Here is a 23,934-nt window from a genome sequence, read left to right on the forward strand (position 1 = left end):
GTCAACTCGCAGCTATAAAATATGGTCCTTTTTCACAAAGTGTCCACCCGTAGGTCCACGAGATCCCGGGTTGAAACTTTAATGGAGGCAGAAATAGAAAGTGGCGGCGGAGCTCTGTTGCTCTCAGCGGGTCTTACCCAGTCTCACCCCAGATGTGATTCGTAGAGCAGGTAGAGCGGTGTGCATTGGGCAGGGGATGCTGGCTGGGGGCCAGATCCACTTCAACCTCAGTTGGTCGGGCAGCTCAAGCCAACATCAGAGAAAGGCCCCGGGGGTCATCTCTCCATCATAGTGTGATGGGGACCGAGAGCCGCTGAACCTCCCTCTAACTAGTGTTCTGCCCTTCGATGATGGATGGCACTTGAGGGACTGGAATTGTACTGTATGGGTCTGACATGCATTTCCTTATTTCCAGTGAGTCACAGAGGAATGGAGCCGCTCTCGCTTTAAGGCTTTCTCACAGTCAGTTGAGGATATCTTAGAATGCACCGCTGTTAAAGGGCCTCGCAAACTCAGTGAGGAATACACCCTGAATTTTCCTCTCTACACTAAATAGAGTGCTGCAATATTATTGTTTATCTTGCTTTCATATGTTTGCATTTGTTTTGTTTGTTTTTCAAGTGGGAATATCCTCCTGGTGAGAGGATCAATTCTTAATTTGCAGTTTGTGTTAACACGGTATGTCATGCAGTCAATATCCTACATGCCTTAAGCTGAGTAGAAATCACTTGTATTTGTCATGCTTAAGCTCGCGGCCAGGCATGTTACAGTGTTAACCATTTATCAACACTTTTACCGCCCTATTACACAAAATAATGTCCATATTTTTCCAGGGCTTGACAAGGTTTTCCATCAAAACCACATCAAAGTGATTACCTTACCAGTTCTGGATATTCCTGGCTTTCATAACTCAAGTTAAAACCAACTCTCTGGTGCGAGCCGTCTCTAAAGGGGCTCTTGTTCATTCCAAGAGACTACTGCATGATGATGCAGCCCGTTCTGACCAAGGATTTCTTGAATTGTAAATTCAAAAATTTTAACTTTTGTTTTTATAAAGATTTTTCTCAGTTTTGAAATACAAAGCTGTAACATATAGACACGTCAGTCATAATGCAATTACTCGAAGCAATTACCTATTTTTTTATTTTTATTTTGTCACTTCACCTTTGGGTAACTCTGTCTCAGATGGTCATGTTGCAAGGCCCCAGCACTTGTCACTCATCTTGATGAAGTGTCTGCTTTTTGATGTGTACCTCTCCAGGCTACACACTGTTTCAAACATGCAGCCAACCGCTGGCACTGAAAAAAAAACAGATGGCGAGAGCAGCCACTCTCATTTAAAAAAAAAAAAAAAAAAAAGTGACAGCAATGTTTACTCTTGATGTGCATTTGCTGTATTTCCCCCCCCCCCCCCCCATCTCTTACTGCTTTCCCACTTTGTTGTTGTTATCGCCGTGGCTCGCTTGCACTTGATTGCCCCAGCGTAGCTCATCACCAGCCACATTTACATGGCAACAAAAGCACAGTGAATCTACCCAATTTGTTAAAAAAGAAAAACCACTTGCTGCCAAACACGCACCTCCAGGGTCGCAGACAAAACCCAGACTGCTGCACTGTGTACATGACCTCATTTTGCCATCAGTTCATTAAATTTTCATTTTATTATCTGATAATGCAGTGTACGTCCTGTCCATTGATGTTATTTTAAGGTGATAAAACATTTATATCGCCACTTTATGCCCTTTTAATACACCAGACAGCACTCAAGTGTAGGTGTGGTCTTCATTCAATCAACCAAAATACGTGGCCTCCCAGATAGGCCAAAGTGTTCCTGCCCCCTTCCCCCAACACTTATCCCATATCTTTGTACATATTAGGCCAAAGGTGCTACTGTGCGAGATGATTATTTCTGTCGGAGGGTTCTGACAACTTCAAAGAACTAGAATGTTGACCCTTTTTGCATAATGCCAAAGCTTATGAAAGTCAATCTGATACCAGCAGGTGAAGGCAATAAATCAAGAAGGAACAACAGGGGAGGATGGAATCACGCCGGCCTCAGAAGCCAACATGATGACCCCCTGCGGCCTTCTGCGCTTTGCATTTCTCTTTTAAGTCGGTGTTCGAAAACAGAAATTTGCAATTTGCGTAATTATACCATTTGTTAAATCATGCTCCTGTCCTTCCCCTTAATCAACGCCTTGTCAGAAAAGCTATCGTCTGGTGGAGGATATCCATGTAGATGGGTAAAGAGCGGCGTGGCGAGATTGCCGCGGTTGCCTCTCTGCTACACAAAGGGCAATTTTCATAATTCATCATGTTGTACGTTTGAATTGTCCTCCTCCAAACGCATAGCTGCATTGTTCGGAGCATTGTGGGAAGCGAGCTTTCTGTCCGACTGCGTTAGTATGCCGACTTTCCCAGTGAATTGTCAGTCATGCAGCAAGTCTATCTGCAGACAACGGTCAAATAAAGCTCTGCCTCTCCGGGGTCACGATTTAGCCACTGCAGGGACTGCTTACATGATTCTAAAGATGGGATTTTGTGAGATTATGCTGGTGTTTGTCCATACTTGGCATGGAAATGATGCACCTACTGTGACCGTATTATTTAAATCTCTGCGTATTACCTTTTTATCACCGTTATCCCTTCGTGTCACATGTGGTGGTATGTACAGTGACTATGAAGTCTGGACTGCAGCCAGACTACATAGTCCTGTTTGAGGATATGATGTATGATCGAATCATAAGTCGTCCTGGAACAACCGTGGCCGCAGGCAAGTCTGTGTTGCCCACAAGACATAGCAAGTTTTGTCAATACAGAGGAGAGAAACCCTCTGAATCTGTGTTGATCGTTTTTTTTTCTATTCAGACATCAATGCAGGTGTGGGATGATGATCAGCAGCTAACGTCAGCTCTCCCAAGTCAACCACGTCTCGGTATGAAGACAGTGGAGATCAAAGGCAGAATTAGCAAAGAGCTAATATTTTGATCGAAAGGGGAGGAAGAACCACAGATGGATCATGGAAGACAACCCGTTCTACATGTCAATAAGATCAATGAGCGAAAGATAGCGAGCGTGAAAGTGGTGTATTGGAATTAACACCAATTAGGAAAATCCGCAGAAGAAAATAACTCCCTCTGTAGATCGCATGCAGTCTAAAAGAGAATTTCCATTTGTTGAATCGTTGTACCTTATTATTATTTGATGTTATTTAAGCATAGAACCAGTAATGTGTAATCCATTTATTAGGTACCCCTAATTTAATTCCCTTCCACTGGCATGAAAACACAAGAATTTAATACTTAAATCAAGTTAACTCTGCAATGCCTCAAATGGAGGCAGGTTAGTGTGCAGCCGACAAACAAAAATGAAAGCAGCGACGTATTGCGTCCTTTAAGTGTTCATAGGAAAATTTGGCTCGAGGAAAGAAACAGTTTAAATACAACAAACATGAGCAGTTGGACTGTTTCCTTTTTCTCTGCCATTGCAAAAAGAACATCCGTGTGCTTGTATGGTGGAAAGACGGTTTTGTTGTGAGACAGGAATAGGCCGTTGACTCCTCAAGTAAATGTCATGCAGGAATCAGAGAAGGGCCGGGTGATAAAAGAGGCTGTTTAATTACCTCAGACAACATTAACCAATAAATTGGTCATAAACTTGACAACAAATATATTCGCTGTTCATTTACCTCGGCTTCATTTTTTACTTCCGACGTGAGAGCTGTCACCATTGGTTAAGTACCCCTCCTTTTACCTGTGTGGAATTTGTAATATTTGAATTCAGTTGATGGCAGCACAAGTACATCCTTTGCTGGTCCCTTTTCTAAGACTGAGTTGTTATTGGAAACCCATTTCAGGAGACATTGTGGATCCGAGAAACTCTGATGGGTTCCGCAGCTGACACGGTGTTCCACTGTCACTGAACCAATTCTGAGGGGTGTTCAGCGCGATGTCGTCGCGACCTCACCAGATGTCCCACGGCCCATCTGTACGCAGACTTGTCAGTGTCTTGGAAGAGGCCGATGACTGTTGTGTCATCTGTAAATTTTCGGAAGGTTAACAGACAGGTCTCCTGAGGTGCAGTGTGGAGGGTACACATCCCAAGGGGGGGGGGGGGGTTGTCCAGGCTTTGGATGTGATTTTCCCCAGCCTCACCTGCTTCTCCCTGTCTGTCAGGAAGCTGCTGATCCACTGACAGGTGGAGTCCTGCACAGTGTGCTTGGAGAGGAGTATTTCTGTGACGTTGATGCTAAATGCTGAGCTGAACTCCACAAACAGGTTTCCAGTCAGAAATTGAGAAAAAAAAACCCAAAGAGATATATAATGAGTGTGTCCAAATTTGAGTAACTTAATTTGGCCATGAACATGCCAAGGAATAGACTGGGGTCTGTGTTGTTTTGATTTGTGGATTCCATCCTCCATCAGTTACAAACAACATTGCATGTTGGTCTTTGCAAATAGAAATGATGTACGTATTTATTTGCATATAAAGTGGGGAAGAGATCTGAGATCCGATTCACAAGTTGTCAGGCAAGACACGTGGAGGCGCATTCTAATGGCGTGAACTGATGTACAAAGAGCCGTCCACCTGTGATTGGACACAGGCACCAAACTCTGGCTTGTTGTGGTTGAAGGTGGAGAAAGTCTTAGTGGGCACAAGTGCGTCTTCACAAAAGCTGATGTACAGTGTCAGTGTCAGTGTGTGAGTGACTTCAAGCAGGTCTAAAAGAAACAGAAACATTCACACTCAGTGAAGGCCTGTAGTTTCAGCTTTGCCTCATTGGTCCATCTCCTCAGTCTTGATTGCAGGATTTGCAGTTTTTTGTCAGGGAAGTCAGGAGAAGATGAACCAAACAGTGATCACAGTCACGAAGGAGACTTTTAATGTTAAATTTTTCCTTGATGGGACATGAAATTAACTAATTTGACATAATCAGGAGGGAGTCTGGATCTTTATGTTTTCAGTTGAGCCAAGTGTTGTGGTGCCTAACTCACGCAGGCCCGAGGTCAGATGTAAACACCTACAAGAACCGTGGTTCACAGTTTATGATTAGAGTTTATACGTTTGGACTGCTACAGTTTTTCTTTTTCTTTTTCTAAATATCGTGACATCCATACACCAACCTTCTGCTCGTTTTTTCCCGATTGCCCTGTTACGTGGTCCGCTCAGTGGAGATGACAACCAGGCAGCTGTAATGAGCTGTCTGGGCTGGACTCACCGAGGCAGCTTTCAGTGAAGCACAAGGCAGCCGAGCGTGAAAAGTCCAAGTTTGTCCTGTTGATGAGCAGCAGTTCATCCATTTTGTTGGCCAGAGAGCGGAGATGTGCCAGGTAAATGGAGGCGAGCAGTGTTCGAAGTCCACGCTGTCTTGACTTCAACCCCTCGTGGTTTCCACGCCTGTGTCTTTTTTTTTCCGAGCCCAAACAACTTAACACCAAAGTCTCCACAGAACTTGGACTGTCAGATGTTCACTGCTCCTGAAATAGGTGATACGAGAAAGAAGGAAGGAAAGAAAACCAGAAAGATCAGATTGCACCTAGATGATATAATGCAACCTGGTTATCTAATGGCTACTTTAACTATAATATTACAATAAACTGTTTCCTAATAAACCAATGAATCTGAAATGTTAGTGCCGTAATGTTCCACAATGTCCAATTAATAACATCAATAACATGTTGTTACAGAAAGAATTATGATTATATTTTCATAATATTGTACTACACAGTATGTTCGTATGTATTTCCATCACACTCGACATCTACATGTATATTTATAATAACTACTAACATTCTACATCAACTGTGGTGTGGCCCAAAATAAAGATTTAAATGAACAGCATTAAAAAAAAAATACCTGCATTGGCCCAAGGAAAAAAATGCAGATTTCTATACTTAGGCACTGATGTCTAACTAATGCATTTCAGACTCAACATGCCCATGCTACTCAATGAGTCCCCAAAGCCCCCTCTTCATGAATATGAGATTGAACACAGCATATAGAGTAATGCTGTATATTATCCAAGTTTAATGCTCTAATTACAGATATAGGCGTATGGTCAGGGCATACTATACTGCAGGCAGGGTGGATAGGTTGTTAATCCATCTGCATTATTATTAATTATGTATTGTATATTCATTAACCTTATCTAATCTGTTTGGTGTTCCCCTCGCAGTACATTTTGTTGAACAAAAACAACACTGGTTTATTTACACGATAACCGTGAACCTGGTTCTGTTATGTTCGTGATGACTTTTAATTTTGGGGATTTTTTGCATTTGCAGCAGATCAATATCCCGTTGTTAAAGTTCAGACTGCAATTTCCAGCGAGTAATTGGCCAGCAAGTACTAACATATTGTTGTGGGCAGGAGCAAGAAGCTGTTCTCCTTGCAAGCATTTCATGAACACCCCTGTGCACCAGCAGGGAAACTGTTTCATTACTTACAAATGTGACTATATTATCATTTAGCCCTGTTTCCTCCCATCCCTCCACCAGTGTGTTGAATCTATTTTATCCAACAAGGCCCTGTGTGTGTGTCACAGTTTGACAAAGCCTTCGCATTGGTTGACATATCACATCGCATATCAACTTCTCAATTGGAGGAGCCGGTGCATGGCGTGATCTGTCAGCAGGTGCTAAGGCTTTGTCAAATGCAGTGATGCAAACGGCAGTCTTCAAATAAAGGAACTCTCAGACAAAATGGTGAGATAACTGACAGGAGGTGTACCATCACCCACTGAACCATCTACAGCGGCTCCTTCCTGACGGGCCTCTGGCCGACATGACCGCTCATCAGCCTTTGTCAGTGAGAAGCACGAGGAAGACAAGAATTCAGACCTAACCGAATCGGTGAGGGAGACTTTGGTACACGTCTTCAACTTCAACGCCCATTCTTTCCCCCGACATCAACTCCCGTCGACACCTTGACATCGTGACTAACCTCTTTCCACTGCAGCATTCAACCATTTGCAACAAACAGAGATGGAATTATCAACCTGGTGAAAAGCGAAGCATTGCTGCGTCTTCTTTTCATCATGAAGTGACAGTCACGGCAACATCCATTAACGATGCATTAGCGATAGGCTGTAGAAATCAATGTATCCAACAAGGTTGTGTAAGAAAGGAAGGTGAACTATTGTCCACAGAGCCTGCTTTGGAATTAAGTGCATATCAATTAAGTGCAGAGTAGCATCGCAGTGTTTCTCCTCTCTGTAAAGGGGAAGTGACAAAGCCTTCAAGCCTACACCTTGTAATTTCCGCGTTGCGAGATGTGAAAGTGCATGTCCGAGCTTTGTATTCCATTACAACGGGGTAAGGAAAAAATGTGCATGTCAACACTATGTTTGTGTGCTTGTAGCACGTTTTACCCTTAAAAATGCAGCTCTGGATGAGAAAAGGATTGTTGTTGTTTTTTTACTGTGAAAAAGTGCTCTGAGCACTTTATTAACAAGACTTAACATGTCATGGCTAGAGAAATACAAAACCCTGGTTCCTTGTGGTTTTTCCTCATGGAGGATGACAACCACAGAATACATTCACACAATTATTAAACTGATAGCAAGCACCAGACACTAATGTCTGCTCAGACGTGGGGGGGTATTTCTTCCATTTCCTTTTCTTTCCCGGAACTTTTTAGTCATTTACCACATAAACTGTTTGCAGGGACCACAAATATACCATTAATATCACTCATGCACTCCCCTGTTCTCCCTGCACGAGCTGCAGGTCGCTCATATTTGTTCGCAATCGATCATGGCAGTGTGGCGCACACACTGGAAAGCAGCCGGTTGGGAGAGGCTGCAATCAAACAGCGAGGAGCAGTGTGAAATCTCAGGAAGAGGCAGCTTCCCCCATGCCCGTGGGCAGGGGATCAGACGATGAGGAAGCCTGCCTCAGACACTCAGCACCTCCCATTGGCACCCTGATGCAAGCTGCATGCAAACCCACCCCTCACATGTATCTGCCAGCCGGGGGGTTAAGCTCTGTGTGTACCTCCACCCTGTAAGTGCACTGTGGAGTGCATGTGCTACTGCTTCGGAGGCGCTTTTCCGGGGCTTCTCTAAGCCTCAGTTTCAGCCACTGAAGGTGGTTGAAGGTGGAAATTACTGTTTTGGTATTTTCTTTTTCTTTTTTCTTTTTCTTTTTTTCTCCATGATATTGCTTTAAGTTGATGGAACTGACTCAATATATTGGGAGAAAGCTGCAGGTGCAATCTTTCCCCAAGAGTAGAGGGAAAGAGTTCTGCTGTGCAGAGAGGAAGAAATGTCATTGAGTCATTGCTCTTCAAAACCAAATCACAAGCTCTCTAAATCCAGTCAACCTCTTCCAGCCACTGGCATAATAGTGCTGTGGTTTGCCCATCTGTTCTCCACTGTCCACCTTAGCTCTCCATCCATGACATGCAAGACTATAAACTCTAAAGGTTTTTTTTTCCCCCAGACTGTGAGCAGATTTATTTTGGGTACAGTAGAAAAACAGCTTGGTGAAGGGTGAGAAAATACCAATTTTCCCACTGTGCCTTTGGCTCCTCCTTCACCTCACGGTTCACTCATTTGCTTCACCCTGTCCATCAAATATTCAGGCGGTGATTGTTGCAGTGAAGCGTGAGTGTGTGTTTTTTTCGACATGCCGGAGCAGACAGTACAGTATTCTGCCACACTGTAAGTGGGCACTGCAGCTACAGATGGCTAATGGCCACGGACAGATTTTTTTTTTTAATAATCAGCATTGAGTATTCAGTATCAGTGACAGAAAGGTCAGCGCATGCAAATGGTCAAACTTCTGCTTTCACATTTCAAACACTATCATAGCATGCTGTCAGGACAACAATGAGCTATTTAATATTATTATATGTGTGATAGCTGTAGGGAGCTAACCTGTGTGACTGGGAATGATATAGACTACAGAATGGTAATGGCAGCATGAAGCAACATGTAATTAATTTAGCGGTAAGCCGAAGGTGCTTTATTAATAAAGTCACATCTAGTTTAGATGAAACATTAACAGACGAGGTGATGGCCGACTAAAATAGCTGGCGTTAGAGCATCTATGTTCCCTCTCAATGACGTGCGATATATGTGCTTTGGCAGCGTTGGAAGAAAATGGCAGACGTTGGCAGGCCGGGCGATGTATTTAGCTGTCATAGATGATTTTCTGGCCCCTTGATTACGATGAGCACGGTTTTCAGAGTTTTCTTTAATTCCTGTCACCGGCACCATGGTATCATTTCACATTGCATGTTGTCTTTTAGTTGGCATTCAATGAGATGAGTCCAAATTAGGTTTTTCTAAAAAAAACACCGTCGACCCCAAGTAAATTACCGACCTCACTGTCAGTGAAGATGTGGCAAATCAGTGTTTACCTTCATGCCTGTGAGGCAGAATGAGTTCATACATTACATGTTAAATAGGCAAATCTAAGCATTTGTGAATTTATGTGGATAAGTGTGTTCAAACAAAACACTACGACATGCACACATATAAAGGCAATTTCTAATTCACAAAAAAAAGGAAACGTGCCCCATTGTGACATGTGCAGCGTTTTGTAAGTGTACCCTTCTTTCCGTTACACTGCCTTTTAGTCGTGTTGCTACACTACGCCAAATTTTACACGAGGCCCCTCGGTGTGGCATAAACCTCCTGGAAGCTGTGGAGAGGTTTTAATCAAGTGTGAAATCCTTTCGGAGGAGAGATGCCCACACGCCCGTGCTAGTGCTTAGACGCACGCTCCTCAACGCTCTCCCCGGCTCTTGCCGGTGAACATCTTTTTGGTAGCGAGAGTCCATTTCACTGCAGCGATGCATACAGACAATGCTCTTAGCGAAGCTGAGAAAATGAAACTCCAGTCTGGTGCAGTGCGCACACACACACACACACACACACACACACACACACACTTGACTTGGTTGCCCGCCTTTTCTCGGAGCTCAAAAATTCAGTTTTTCTTCTTCCCTAATCAGGCATAAAAATGTAGTTCATTCATTGGCCTCGTAAACAGAGAGAAGATTTTGCCACTTACGCATAATGAAATAATTGAGCATGAATAAGGCAGAACATTGCTCAATTGTGAAGTAGATGTATTAAGTAGCCTAAACATCTAACTACATAGGATTACAGGAACAATGAGATTTACTGCAACAGTAGTGCATTCTTCTTGTCCAATTATTATTATTTTAATAAACAATGGGACAATTACGTACGGATTATCCACACTTAATGAATATTTTAGACATAAATAAGAAAAATGAAACGAGAACAAATAACTTTGGTTCATCTATGGGTCTTGATAGATCCAAGCCTCGGCGAGCCAGGTGCAGTTTTTTTGTTGTCCAGCCGCAGAGGTCTGACATTTTGTGGGATAATTATCTTGCCAGTGGTCATGAGCACAATGCTGATGGTACGTCTCGCAGGCTTACTGTCACGCTGGCATTTCTCTATTAGCCGTGAACTCTCAGGACCACCACCATTCACACGTCATCCCCTTGCAGTTACATCATTCACATGCAACAGCGTCTTTGTGCTCGCCGTGGGAGCAGCACCCCCCCCCCCTCCCCACATTTTCCCGGTGAATATATTAACCCTCTCTCGCTGACTGTCCTTTAGCCACGCGGAGCATCAATGTACATCCACGATGGGGCATGTTCTTTCATTGTGGCACTACAGTAATGCATTCATCACAGGAATCAGAACTTAACATGTAGGGCACATCATAGATCTGAGTTGTCTGTTCCTGTCTTCACAGACATTGATTTGGCCGCCCTAGACTGCAGGGATAACAAAGATAAACTGGGTGGTATTTCCATTTAATCTTGGCTGTATGTTTGGCTTGTCAACAGGTGGGCTGCCTAACAAGTCCATTGTTTGCCAGCTGCACATTTCCGGCGAACAAATACGTCTGGGTTTTCGTTGGTGCAATGTTTTACTTTCAGGAAACCGTGTGAGATGCTTGAGTGATGGTTAACTAAAACTTATTTTGGAGCTTCCACGGATTGTACATTAGAATGGGGTCACTGGGTCATGGACCCATTTATTTAATTAGGAACGGCTGAATAAAAAAAAAAATGGATGATAATCAAGGGCAGGGAACTCATTTCAGCACTGTCAATCAATAACTCATTCAGCAGTGGTTTTGCCCAAAGGGACCGAGCCATTCCCTTTGTTGCCACACACTATATATGTCTACATTGTGTGTGTGTGTGTGTGTGTGTGTGTGTGTGTGTGTGTGTGTGTGTGTGTTTGGAGCACCATTCGCTACTTACAAATTACATGTAGTAGAAATCAATACGCTGCTCCTGAATGCATTAACAATACCATGTACTTTATTAGAAATATACAGGACACACTGCTGTTAGATACTTCTAAATGACATAGACACAGCATGCTATCTCCTGAATGTATCACATCAGCTAGTGGACTACACACACACACACACACACACACACACACAGAGTAGTACTCATTACGCAGTGCATAGCAACAGCTACATAGCAACGGCTGCCGACTGCTTAGCAACAGCTGCAAAGACCTCAAGGAGGGGGGTTGCTTCCATGGGGTGTTTTAGATGACACCATTTTTGTTCACAAATGCCTTTGTATGACTTTTCTTCCTTTATGAATGTTGCTTGGATTTTTTTTATCACTATGAAGCGCTCTCTGACGGTGCTGTTTCCCCCCCCATGCACACAGATATCCGCTCCCTCCCTGACGTGGCAATGACCGGAAACTGCACACCGGAGTGCAGCGAATTGGGCCACTCGGACGCCTGCTGGATGCCCGGGCATCCCTCTCCAGTGCGCAAGACCAGGAACCCCCCGAAACTCTCCACCTTCGTGCCTTACCAGGAGAGAGGGAGCCTGGGACGCTTGGCAAACGGCAGCGCCAGGCTGGGTGGCGAGGAGCACCGGTCGCGCCTTCCGCCCTCCCGCAGTGCCTACTCCGGCAGCGGTCACGACGCCAGTCAGGACTGCCCCTTAGAGGAGATGCCCCTGAGCGCAGCCTCCGAGTTCCCGCCCACCTCCTCTGCCGCCCACACTCCAAAAAGAGAAATTTACCTGTGAGAATCACCGTCATCTGATTTGGTGCACAAATGAGGAAAAAGATCCGCCCACTTGGGAAGGAGAAACAGGCTGTCCACACACTAAAGCCAATGCCCAGTTTTGTAGGTAACAATAGGCTGTGACTCATTCAATCACTGGCATGAACACTTGTTTTTGTCATTTCCTCCTTAAATTATTAATTTATTAGCATATTTATTAAGAGTTTCCACAAAGTTAATCGATGCACTCACTCACACACGCACTCATTTATTTATACAAAATATTTGACGGATACAATTCAAACCGATCTGAAGGAAACGCAGATGGTAATTGCTACTTTAGTAGTAAGTAATTATTGTTGTAGTTAGCCAATTCCCTTTCTGTGAAGTGATCTCTTAAATCCGAAAGTTGTGATCAGTGCTCTTGTGCCATTATTAGATATAATTTGATAAACAGTCGGTCAGGCCCTATCAAATGAGGCCAGACTTCTGACTAACAATCAAATGGAGCGGTCTATCGTAATGTACAGTGCTGTAAATACATTTGAATGGCGTGTTCTACATATATTTTTGTCTGGCATAAGCTGAAAAAAAGATTTTTTGCCTCAGAACTTTTGGCATATTTAAGCTTTTTCTTTGCTGCTGCTGTTTAAAACTTGATGAAACCATCTCCAGAGGTGGAGCTAGATATTGTGGAAGGCATTTATCCGCTCCTCGCAATCACACACACACACACACACACACACACACACACACACACCTTCGACCCCTAATCATAGTAGAATGGCCTTTTCCTCTGCTCCCTGTAGAGCTCTGCCACTGGAGGAGAAAGCTGTGTGGAAACATTTAAACTGACATTGTGTTCTACAGACTCTCAGCACTGTGACCTATCGTTCATCATGAAAAACGGTTGACTTGGCCACAGTACCCCGGAGTCACAATGACCAAACGCGGGCTACTCACCAGACATATTTCTGATTGGTGTTTCCTCTAAAACCTTGTGACTCACCCTGTTGATGAAATCATACCAGTGTGCCAGTCGAGAGCGCCTTTCTCCACGGTGACAATCAGACGGGCTCTCTCTACGTGTAACTCACACAGTCCTTTCCTCTGAAGCTCAAAGTCCTTTTTCCCCCTCATGATCTATAAGAACGTCAGAAGAGCTGATGAATGCACAAGTTATTTACATGAAAGGGCACTTGAGTGTTGAGGGCCACTGGAGAGACGGAGTACTTTTGGAAGTTAATATCACACTGATGTAATCCAGACGAGTGTGCTCTGCATTTGGAGTACTTCGTTGTTTTTCAAGGTATCATTTCTCAACATATATATATATATAAATATATATGTATATACCTATACCTTCTTCAGAGGTGAATTCAACATAGTGCTCACAGAAATGATTGAATTAGCTCGTAATGTGGACTTCTTATTTAATTACATGACCAATACATGGTCTTAAGAACTCTTTTGAATTATTGTCAATAACATGAAGTAATTTCAAAATAAATATTTTTTAAAGTGTCAGTAATAAAATATCTGCAGACAGTTCAAACATAGGTTTTGAATTGCAGGAACCGGGCAAGATTTACTGCAACTCCAGTAAATGATGATTTTCCTTGTATTGAGGACAACATGCTTAATAAGTTATTAGGCGTCCCCCCCCTCCTCTGGCTACTGAACAGAGATAAAAAAAAAAATAGGGCATGCCCGTTGGCTTCCTTTATCTTTACAAAGATTTTCCAGGCAAATCTGAAGGATATGGCTGAAGGACACATATATTAGCCAGTAATTGGACGTTAATGATGACTACACTAGGCTGCCGTACAGCATTGCAGAGCTGGCCTGCTGTCTTTGATTCAAACATTGATTTGATTAGATTTGTAGATACCTTTCACCTCTGCGGAGTGTTTCCATAGCGGTATTGTGTCTCTGAGTAAAGGCGGTAGAGCCCAAAATGGACATTTCCTAATTAGGGTGAGTAATGAGTCCTGAGCTGGGGCATGTGTGAGCACACCCGCATGACAAGGCACCCACCAGATAATGCAAATCCGCCCGCAGAGCTACAATCAGTTAAAAGCGGCATTTTTATCAGCACTTACCTCATCACGCTGCCATTGAAAAACTGCATTTAGAATAATTAAAACTGGAAACATATGGAAATCGCCGGACACGGCCATGATTAAATAAGGTGGGCGATTATCCTGCCTTGAGGGGGGAGAGAGCACATTATGCCGCTTTCAAAGCCATTTAGCGACTGAAATAAAATTCAAACAACAGCCATGATACACTGTGATTAAACCCCCACGGCTCCCCCGAGCGCCCCAGCCAGAGCTGTGGATAGCCGCTTCACAAAGTGAAAGAGCCGGGTAGGACTGCTGACCCGGAATTAATCACAAGTGGGAAAGATGGCACTGGGTGATAAAACTAATGTCACGTAGCTCAGCCATAACTTTATCCATCCGAAAGGCTTTTTTGACTCTATTCAAAATTCACAACTGCTTTGCGTCCGGATCTATCGCCGTTGTTTAATCCTAACCTGATTCCAGCCCGATCACTCTTATCGCGTACGTGAATCTGGGCTGCGTGTTCAGATTTGTCTCTTTGATCACCCGTACATTTAATTAGACGAGCCCGCTCTCGTTTCACCGAATGGAACGACGGTAGTTTGATTTAAGTCCTCTGCAAAACAAAAACAATCTTGAGCCTATTTCAACACCCCCGCCCGCCGCCCCCCTCTCTTGTTGAGTCGGACTCTCTCGCTGCAGCCGATAACGACCTCCTGCTACTGACCCCTGGAACAATATATCACCAGGTTTGACCTTTCTTTTGAACTCATGCTGAATGAACTGTGTTCTCTCTCTCAAACACAGAGCGGCTCTTCTTGATCAAAGCAAGAGGACGTCATGAAGCACCTAAACACACGTGAACAGTATGTTGGATAATGTTTAATTTGTACTTAACATTGATTTAATGTTGAACTCACTTGAGTATCTTTTGCCTCTCTGTGGTGTGTGTTTTGTGGTGATCATTTCTGTGGACAGATGGACAAATTGCTGTGCTGAAATTGGCAAGGGACTTTTTTTTCTCCTCCTCCGTACTGATTAAAGACTCTTAGCAAACTGGTTGTGTGAAAAAATAAAGATATCCGTTGGTGGTGTAGTGTACATAGATCTCCACAACCATGTGACTGCTGTCAGGCAGGCAACGGTTTTAGCATGAATTCCAAAGATAATTGGTAGAAACTGTTTACTCTCCTTAATTCTTTCCCCCCCCTTTTTATTTCACTTTCTGAAATGTCAGTGCCGGTTCACATTCAAAAAGCCCTTCTCCCAAACGAACGGAAACTAACTGAACATTTCATCTTCTTCACAGTTGATCTAGAAACAAAGACAAATTGCCTTGAAAAGAAGTCTTTGCAAGAGAGAATCTAGTTGTTATCCTAATTGTTGGTATATTTATATAGGATAAAAATGCTTGTGATGCCATGTTTTTGTACAGTTTTATGTACATACAAGTGAAGCTTTCTAAAAGTTCTGAGAAAAGCCGATGGCATATAAAAATTGTAACATGTTTTCTTGAGATGTGCACATCTTGCCTTGGTTGGATTGACCTTTGCTGAGTCAGTGTGAATGTGGCCGTTCTATGCCTGCACTGTAGTCATTCACCGGCTCCCACCTCCTGAGGACTTAATCAGTTTTTATGTTTATCGTGAACAGTGGACTGTCTTATCTTACCAGTTTGTTAAACTCCTGTGTTAGGCTTTGTTCCGTTTTTTCGCATGTTGACAAATTCTCTTGTAATACTGTAAGTCCTCATGAACTTTGTAATAAAATCACTTCAGGGAAAAAATGAATGCTGTCAGTGTTTTCTTTGTTTTTTATCTATTATTATGCATCACTTTTGTGGCCTTAAACACGGGTTTGGTTGTTACATTTTTATAAGAGGCTTTGGAGCCTTGGAGCTACATGGTGTAGATGTCTCATTCTAGGACCCAGGCTCATTAAGAGGCACTAGTATTCTTGTCATGCGGGGAACGGCGCTTCATTTCCAAATCGGGAAGCTCCAGAATGCTGAGAGGGAAGCGTTCCGGGGCTTGAAGTGGGAGAGTCCCAGGACCTGTGTTCACTACTCCAACTCGAAAAACAATGTGCCATTCGGAACACAGTCCTCATCGTGCACTTAAGCTTAATACGGCGCATTTCTATAAAGCATTGATGAGTTGCCTGTTACTACACATATAAGCGCGAAGCTGACGAGAATGTCGTCTTGTCATGTTAATTTTGAGACGTCTTAAGTGCCTTTGCTCAAAGTCAGAGAAAGAGAATTGTAACGGACAATGACCTACGGTTGAGAGCATTCGGTGAAAGAGGGGGAAGTGTTTCTATGTCTGGATGTTCACGCTCGGTGCATATTTACTGCGTCTGATCATTAGTACATAAGCTGCAAACTTAATTGACTTAATCATGGTTGCACAGATACCATATTATTTAATAATCTATGAACTGCGGTTATATAACGAGTGATGAATTTGCAGCCTATTTCCCAAACATTATCCATGTCACTCGTTAGTGATATAGTGCTGCTGGATATTCTCAGACACGCACGATGCGAATATAACACTTCCATGCCATCATATGCCTTTTACTCTGCGTAAGACGGCGCTAATTTTAATTCACTTTGGGTGTAAAAATGGCCAGAAAAACATGTCCTATGATGATTATAATGATATAAAAATTCATTTCAACACCACAAGATCAAGGTCTGACTGCAGAAAGAGAACAAAGGAGTCTATATTCATGCTAGCAGCTATTGGGGCTGTAATAAATATTGTATAGAAAACTATCAGACATGAAAGTAAAGGTCCAACATTTTTGGAGCTTTGGCAAATAGGATGAAGTAAAAGTAGGAACTGGCCTGAGTGTCGGAACAAAAGTCTTTAGTAACTTACATGAGGAGGGTTCATAATGTTTGTGGACATGCAGGTGTGAGTCAAAGGTGCAGAGCAGCATGAGTTCATTAAAAAATTGTTTTATCACTGTATCATATGAAGTGTAAGAAAGGAAGGAAAAATGTCATAGACTTTGTGTGTCGTCATAAACATAAGTACTGGATGAATACCAATTTGAATTTACTTACCTTCAAGTTCAAATTGTGAATATGAAATAATCCATTTGGCAATGACTTCAAGACGTTTTATCCTGAACCACAGATTTCAAAACGCTATAGTGACGCAGGAGGAGAAGACACATTAGGATTCATCCTTTGGACGCCGTTAATACGATGGCATTGACGGGCTTCTTAACTTTACTTAGACAATTCAGTGTGGACCAAAAATAGTGGACAGACCAGCTTACTTTGCCATCTCTACGTCCATGCTGCTAGCAAGTAAAGAAAACAGGTAGTAGGCTAGCCACCATTTTAAATTTGTTGTCCACCACAAGCTTACCGTCCCTATATTGCATTTGCCTCAAAGATCATACATCTGCAACTGCACAGGCCAACAGAGCTGGTGGTATTAACTCGTCTGGGTGAAGATAAAGGCGACAATCTCCCTTGTATAAGCCTGTTAATCTACACTCATTAGTCACATCGTCCTCAGTCATCGCTGGCACTGAGCATTGTGGCTTAGGCTTCGTTCAACGTATGACTGTGTTATATAAAGATTTTTTGTGCAGTCAATAATTGCATGATTGCTATTTCACACGTTATCTCCTGGATATGGATATTGTGCTTGGCCTCTTGCTCCTGTCGGCCCCACTAATGGCTCCTAGTGCAGGCTGAAGCAGGAGTAATGTGCACTCGTGAGAAAATGGAGAGTAGCTCCCAACTCGTAGGTCACATGAACCCGAGTTCAAACCAGACCTTGAAAGAGATCCAGCATACACCTGACATATGAAAGCAGGGGGCGACAAAAAGCTCCTACTGTACATACAGGCTTGTGAAAGGCAAATGCCCAGCCCCTCCACAAGCTCCTCTGACAGCAGAGCAGACAAAGAGTTGCGACTATTGCAACTGTCTTGCCGTGACAAGTGCAGGGTTATAATGGACTACAAGCACTAGGCTTCGTGACCTACATCTGTTTCAAAATAATGCTGCTCGTCTGTTTCCGGTTTACTCACTACTTCATTCAGAGTTTTGTCAGAAGTGTTACGCAGGAAAATGTGCAAAACGGGACATTTTCAAAAACAGATGAAGAAGTAGTCAGTGCTACTGCGTTCCACTTTGTTCGGTGTCATTGAAATTTAACGGCATACTAAGTTTTCATGGGTTTCCGACCCATCCCGGCCTGAGAAGACGACGGCTGGTAAACATACGCCGGGATCATTTCTCCGTCGCCTCTCACACGAAGGTCTGCAGCAGACACTTTGTTACCGATCAGCTAACGAAACAACGCCTCTGTTGAACCGGACCGGAAAGAGTTGAGCAGTACGAAGTACAACCCAGACATGGTTGTGCAAGTAGCCCATTGCGATATATGTTTGATGGTCCCTGTGCGACGGACGATGAAAAGCCTGTGAACCATGCTGGACATGGGCTGGCTCTCCATGCTCTCAGGTGGGAAGGATGGGTTCTGATGAATTTTTGAATTGGATGGACCGAGAGATCAAAAGTCTCTCACCTTCTTAACTTCTTAATATCAGTTGATGGTTTCTGAAGACTCCCTATTGCAAGTGTCTTGAGGACCACTGCACAGGGCCGGCAACAGCAATTCATCCATTTAAGATATTTCACTCCTGCACTGGTGTACCTTAAAAAAAGCCAACATAACTACTTGAGCAGCAGGACGGAGGTGCGAACACAGCTGTCCGCCTCAAGGTTTCTCTTCCAATTCAATAATACAATAACCTCGCGAAAAAAAGGAACTCGCATGAACAACTTTACTGACTTTATCTGTTCTAACTGCCATGCTTAACTTGCCATGCTGCTAATTTTAGCCTGCCCTGCCTACTTGGGAGTGAGAGAAAGCCAATATTGTCAATAACTTGTAACCTTAAAGGTGGACATGAGTAAGCCAGCATGCTGTCCACAGAGTATCGTCTTTTCCATAGAAACAGGGGGGGGGTTGCTGTTCTATGTATATATTCTGCAAAGCTATCATACCCAGTATTTAATTAACAAGCCAGAAGTATAACAGCAACTACTCGCCCAAATGGTTACCTTCTACTTTGACTTAGTTCTTCTGGGTTTTGGCTGAGAGTATTTATTTTTGTTACCATTCAAAGTTATTTTGTGACCTTAGTAACACTGGATATATTGTAACTGAGGTATTGCATTATTTCTGGTCGCCGACGGATTTTAACTTAGGGCAAGGGGCTCCATTTTGTAATTTATTAGTCTATTAGATTTGCTCGGCATTTCATTTCACTGTTGTAGTGAAAGATGACATAACTGGAACCTTCAAGACCTATTTGCCGCTGCAAATTTCTCCTGTGGCAGGCACTGGCCTTCTCCGAATTGCCATGTAGTGCTGGCTTTCTATCTATCAATTATTCATTTGTCTATGTTCTGCTGGATACCCTCTTACTTGAGGGATGTGCTGTCTCAGTATTATGGTTATTATCTGCCTTTTGACTCATGAAAGTGTTTTCGCTATTCAGGGGAGTCACCTAGAATTGGACGAGAGAGACCCAAGACCATGTGGTAATTGACAACGCAATAAAGATGAGGCCTGGAAGATGATGAATTGAAGATGTTAAGTTGAGTCAATAACTCCATACATATCTCATGAGCAGCCTGACTTATAATTCAGTTTTAGAGATCATATTCGTTTTACACTGGAGCAGGCTGTCATCAGCTGTGGTATCACGTATGCTTGTTTTTAGGTTTGAAAAGTGTAACTAGAGAAAATCTAGGATAAGGGTTTGAACCAAAATAAGACTGAGCCCAAAACTGGCCCATGAGTATACCTGTGAGAGCGATCTTAGGCAGACAAATACAACAAAATGCAAGACGTTAGACTGACCTGATACTATAAGGGATAAAGAAATATCTTCAATAACTAAGCTGGGAACAGACAATTACACCATGTTACCTATACTTTATAATGCAAAAAACACAAATTACATCAAGCTCTGACACATTAAAGCACTTGAAAATATCTCACAATAGTAAACGATCCTACCACTCCCTCCTTTCAGATAAAATAGTAGTTATTGGCTGTTCAAATTTTAAAGGCCAGTGTCTATGATAGGGAATTGCTTGTTTTTAAAGGATTTGTAAACCGTAATATTATAAAGACACCGTATGATCACACTAAAGTTTTTTGCAGTGGGTCTAACTTAACTAAAGCTGTGGTTTGGACCATGCACCATGTGAACCCCTGAAGCGTGAGGACATTACTGAGGTCAAAGGCACAGAACAATTGCCATTACATGATGGTGTGAGACAGGCATGTATGCTAGTTGCAGATATGGATAAGTACCTTGTTAAATCAAAAAAAAAGTATGTTGCAACCCACCTTACCATGAGACACTGGTAGGATATTTTAATGCTAAAGATGTTCGGAAAACTTTTGTAAGGAAATCATAACAATTTCTTTTTATTTTATTTCATTTTGTGTTTCATAGACCACTACACTGCTCAGATGTTCATTAAAAGTCATGTACTGGGAAGAAGAGATTACAGTGTCCCTGGAAAGTGCTCCCATAACAAAGGTGCAGAGAACAGTGCATTTCTAGTTAATGTTTGAGGGTTTTATATCTGTTGTAGATCAGTAATTTGCAGTGATTTTTTTTTAAGGATCTACAAAAACACAGCGAGGTAGAGACTAATCCAATACATATCAGTAGTATTACATGTATAAATGCACCAGGGACATTGTGGAGCTGAACCAGCGTTAACTGCTAAGTGAGTTTGCAATAAGTCGAGGAACATTTTAAGCATCTAATCAGTTTTTCCACATTTCTCTGTGGATGCCCAAATAGCAAACCATACCAAATGATCATGTAATCCAACACCTTGGTGCCTTGGTGAATTGCCTTTGCAGACATTTACTGTAGTTTGTGAGGGGCAGAGGTTGTATCCGTCTCCTTGCTCTCTATAGTTTCAGGCTGGGTTAGTTCAGCTCTTATCCTGACGCTCTTCCCTCTCCGTAAAAGCCTTTCAGTAAATACTTTACAGCAGCCTAAGTGTATGCGCACACTTATATGGCTGACTAAAGTAACGTGACTATACCACTAAAGGCGTACTGTTCTCCATGGCTGCGACAACAAGCTTGGGAGGAAACTCACATCCCACAACAAAGTCAGACTGAGTGACATACACAGGTGCAGTTATGCTGCTACTTTGATGCATCGAATACGGGCAAACTGTCACGGAAATATAACCAGCCTATATTATTTCATATATTATTAAGTGTTTGTTTACCTCCATAGACAGAGAGGGAACAGGGGACAGATGAGGGGAGAGGAGCGGGGAGGCAAGGAGAGCAGCGGAAAGAGAAAGATAAACAAACAAAAAATGAGTAGATATGAAATATAGGAAGTCTGGATGGGACTCAGATTGGCCTAATAATCCAAGATTCAATCCTTGGTTTTTTCCATACTTGAAATGGTAAGTTAAAAAAACCCAAAATGACCAACTAAAATATCTAAAGGAAAATGTTCTTAATTAATCTATCCATTATTCAGAACTCCCTGCACAGTCACATTGCCCCCACAGCAAACCTTTTGATCTGTAGGAAACTCTGACTAATGCAGTTCTGTGGTCGGTTCAAACTGATTTTTGGCAGATAAACCAACAAGTTAATTTTGGACCCTATAGAAAAACTATAATTGTGTAATTAACTAACCTTAATAATAATAGCTGTAAATGAGATATTTGGCTAAATGTATCCAAGTCGTTTAAGCTACATAGGGGAAACGGTGGCTTAGGTTTTGTCTATGCAAAAAAACATATTTGTTGACAATAAAAAAAACCCTCTAAAACCAAAATGAAAAGGTACCAATGAAAATGATAACCATGATGAAATGAATACACTTAAACCAATAAAAAATTGACACGGTTTAAAATGATTTATTTTAATTTTATTTTTAAATTAGTTTCATTGATGCAAAGTCTTAGTCACCTACCTGCATGCATCCAAATCATACTCTGTTGCCTAATTGGTGAACCAATATCGTCCACTGCCTAAAAATATATCTTCTTCGTGAGTTGAAAGCTTTCTGACGCGGCACAGGAAGCTGCGACACAGCTGCATTTAAAGGGGCAGTTAGCGATTCTGAGGTAATAAATCTTTTGTAAAAATCTGAGGAAATTTCCTCACCGTCCGTTAGCTGTCACTTTTGAGTGAGCTGGAAAAAAATCTCTGTTTTTCGGCTCAGCCCAGTCTCTGTAAATTGAAAATAAAAAAATGGTGCGGAGCGCACCACACAACAAAGTGCAAGCATCACTCGTCGACACGTTAAGAGACGTGCTGGTGGGTGGCGCTGCAACTTAGCGGTTTTGGCCCAGTGGTTAGTGCGTCGTACTCCCAAGCTTTCTCCAAAATTGCTTACTGCCCCTTTAAATGTCTTTAGTTTCTGCTGAAGACATAATTGTATCTCAAAGTAATGTTCTGTGGCAGAAGTCTGTCATTAATAATGGTTTGTTTTGGATTGTCCTAACACACTACCAATTATGAGGAAGGGTCTGAGAATTTATTTGGACATTTTTTGTTGTTTTTGTTCAATACTTGCTAGAGCCCAGCTTGTTTAAACTCTGCATCTTTCCCAGCTGCACTTGACAGTTCTATTTACACACGTGATCATGGATCATGCAGGATAATATTCTGCCTAAAGTAATGAATCCTCCCTCGACTCATTGGGGATTTTGAGACTTTCCCCCCGTAGCAAGTATTTTTCTTCTTCATTGCGTCCATTACTGACTGTCGGCTAATGCAACACTTTGGCTATGCTCCGTCTGTCTTTCCCTTCTCCTGCTGGGCGTAGTGTGTCCTACTTGAAACACACGACACACATGGATTCAGACCATTGGCAAAAAGAAAATGAAAAAGAAAAAAAACAAACCTGAATACAGCCCCAGGCAGAAATGAACCAACAACCCACAGACCTGATTTGTGATACTTTTCCGGGGCCATCAGGTTCGGTTTATTGTGCAACGCTGAGGTAACGATGATCCATCATGGGCAGCTGCTGTTGAAATGGATGCAAATGGACACCTCATGGAATCAAAGAAATTGCACTGATATATGTATGAGATAAGCAGAGCCGGAAACAACCCCCCCCCCCCATATTTCTTTGTTCAAACCTGAAGACAAAAGCCTTTCAAAGCTCTCACTGGTAGACTGGTGCACTATAGTCTCTTCAGAAGCGGCTTACACAAGTTTGATGCTGAGCTTCTGAGGGAAACCGGTCATCTGGTGGATTGCAGTGACCTTACTCCACAGGTTTTGCGTGCATTTTCCCGGCTCTCTGTAACATGTTCCTCAAATATGTCCATTTGCGTATATAGCTATTCATTTTAGTGCTGCAGGAAAGCACTACAGGGAAACACTGCTCTCTTGTAGCTCCTTTCCTCAAGATGAAAACACTGCTCGGCTACCGCTGCTGTTGCCTTGGAAACCTGGTCACTCTCACTCTTTTACCCACACTCTTCACCACTCGCTTCATTAAGTGTGTTGCTGCCGGCAATTAGAATAAAACCAGCGGCAGGGGCTGGCTGTCTTGAAATGCAGTCTCCAATTAAATACTTTCAAATAGGAATGCTTCCTCAAGCTACATCTGCTCTCTATATAATAAACCATGCACCTGGGAGCTATGCTTCTAAAAAGCCTGCGCTGTGGCTGCTATACCAATGAATGACTTCAAAAATATCCATGTCTCTTAGTACCTTGAATAAAATAAAGTAACATGGATCAGAACGCTGCCTTGTTACCCGTGATGCTCTTATCAAGCCTC

General features: G+C 42.6%; 1 protein-coding gene across 9 annotated transcripts in view; it reads left to right on the plus strand.

Annotated features, from left to right (window-relative positions):
• Positions 1 to 15,890, plus strand: part of LOC118300126 (protocadherin-1) — a 216,149-nt gene extending 200,259 nt beyond the window's left edge. For all 9 annotated transcript variants that reach the window (XM_047336868.1, XM_047336859.1, XM_047336867.1 and 6 more), the window contains 2 exons: positions 11,686 to 12,052; positions 14,908 to 15,890. In XM_047336868.1, coding sequence (XP_047192824.1) covers positions 11,686 to 12,052; positions 14,908 to 14,944 — 404 coding nt within the window. In that variant the 3' untranslated portion in view covers positions 14,945 to 15,890. The remainder of the gene's footprint in view (positions 1 to 11,685; positions 12,053 to 14,907) is intronic.
• Positions 15,891 to 23,934: the final 8,044 nt, after the last annotated feature.

The sequence above is a fragment of the Scophthalmus maximus genome, chromosome 2 (genome assembly GCF_022379125.1).
Source record: "Scophthalmus maximus strain ysfricsl-2021 chromosome 2, ASM2237912v1, whole genome shotgun sequence".
NCBI classification, from domain to species: Eukaryota; Metazoa; Chordata; class Actinopteri; order Pleuronectiformes; family Scophthalmidae; genus Scophthalmus; species Scophthalmus maximus.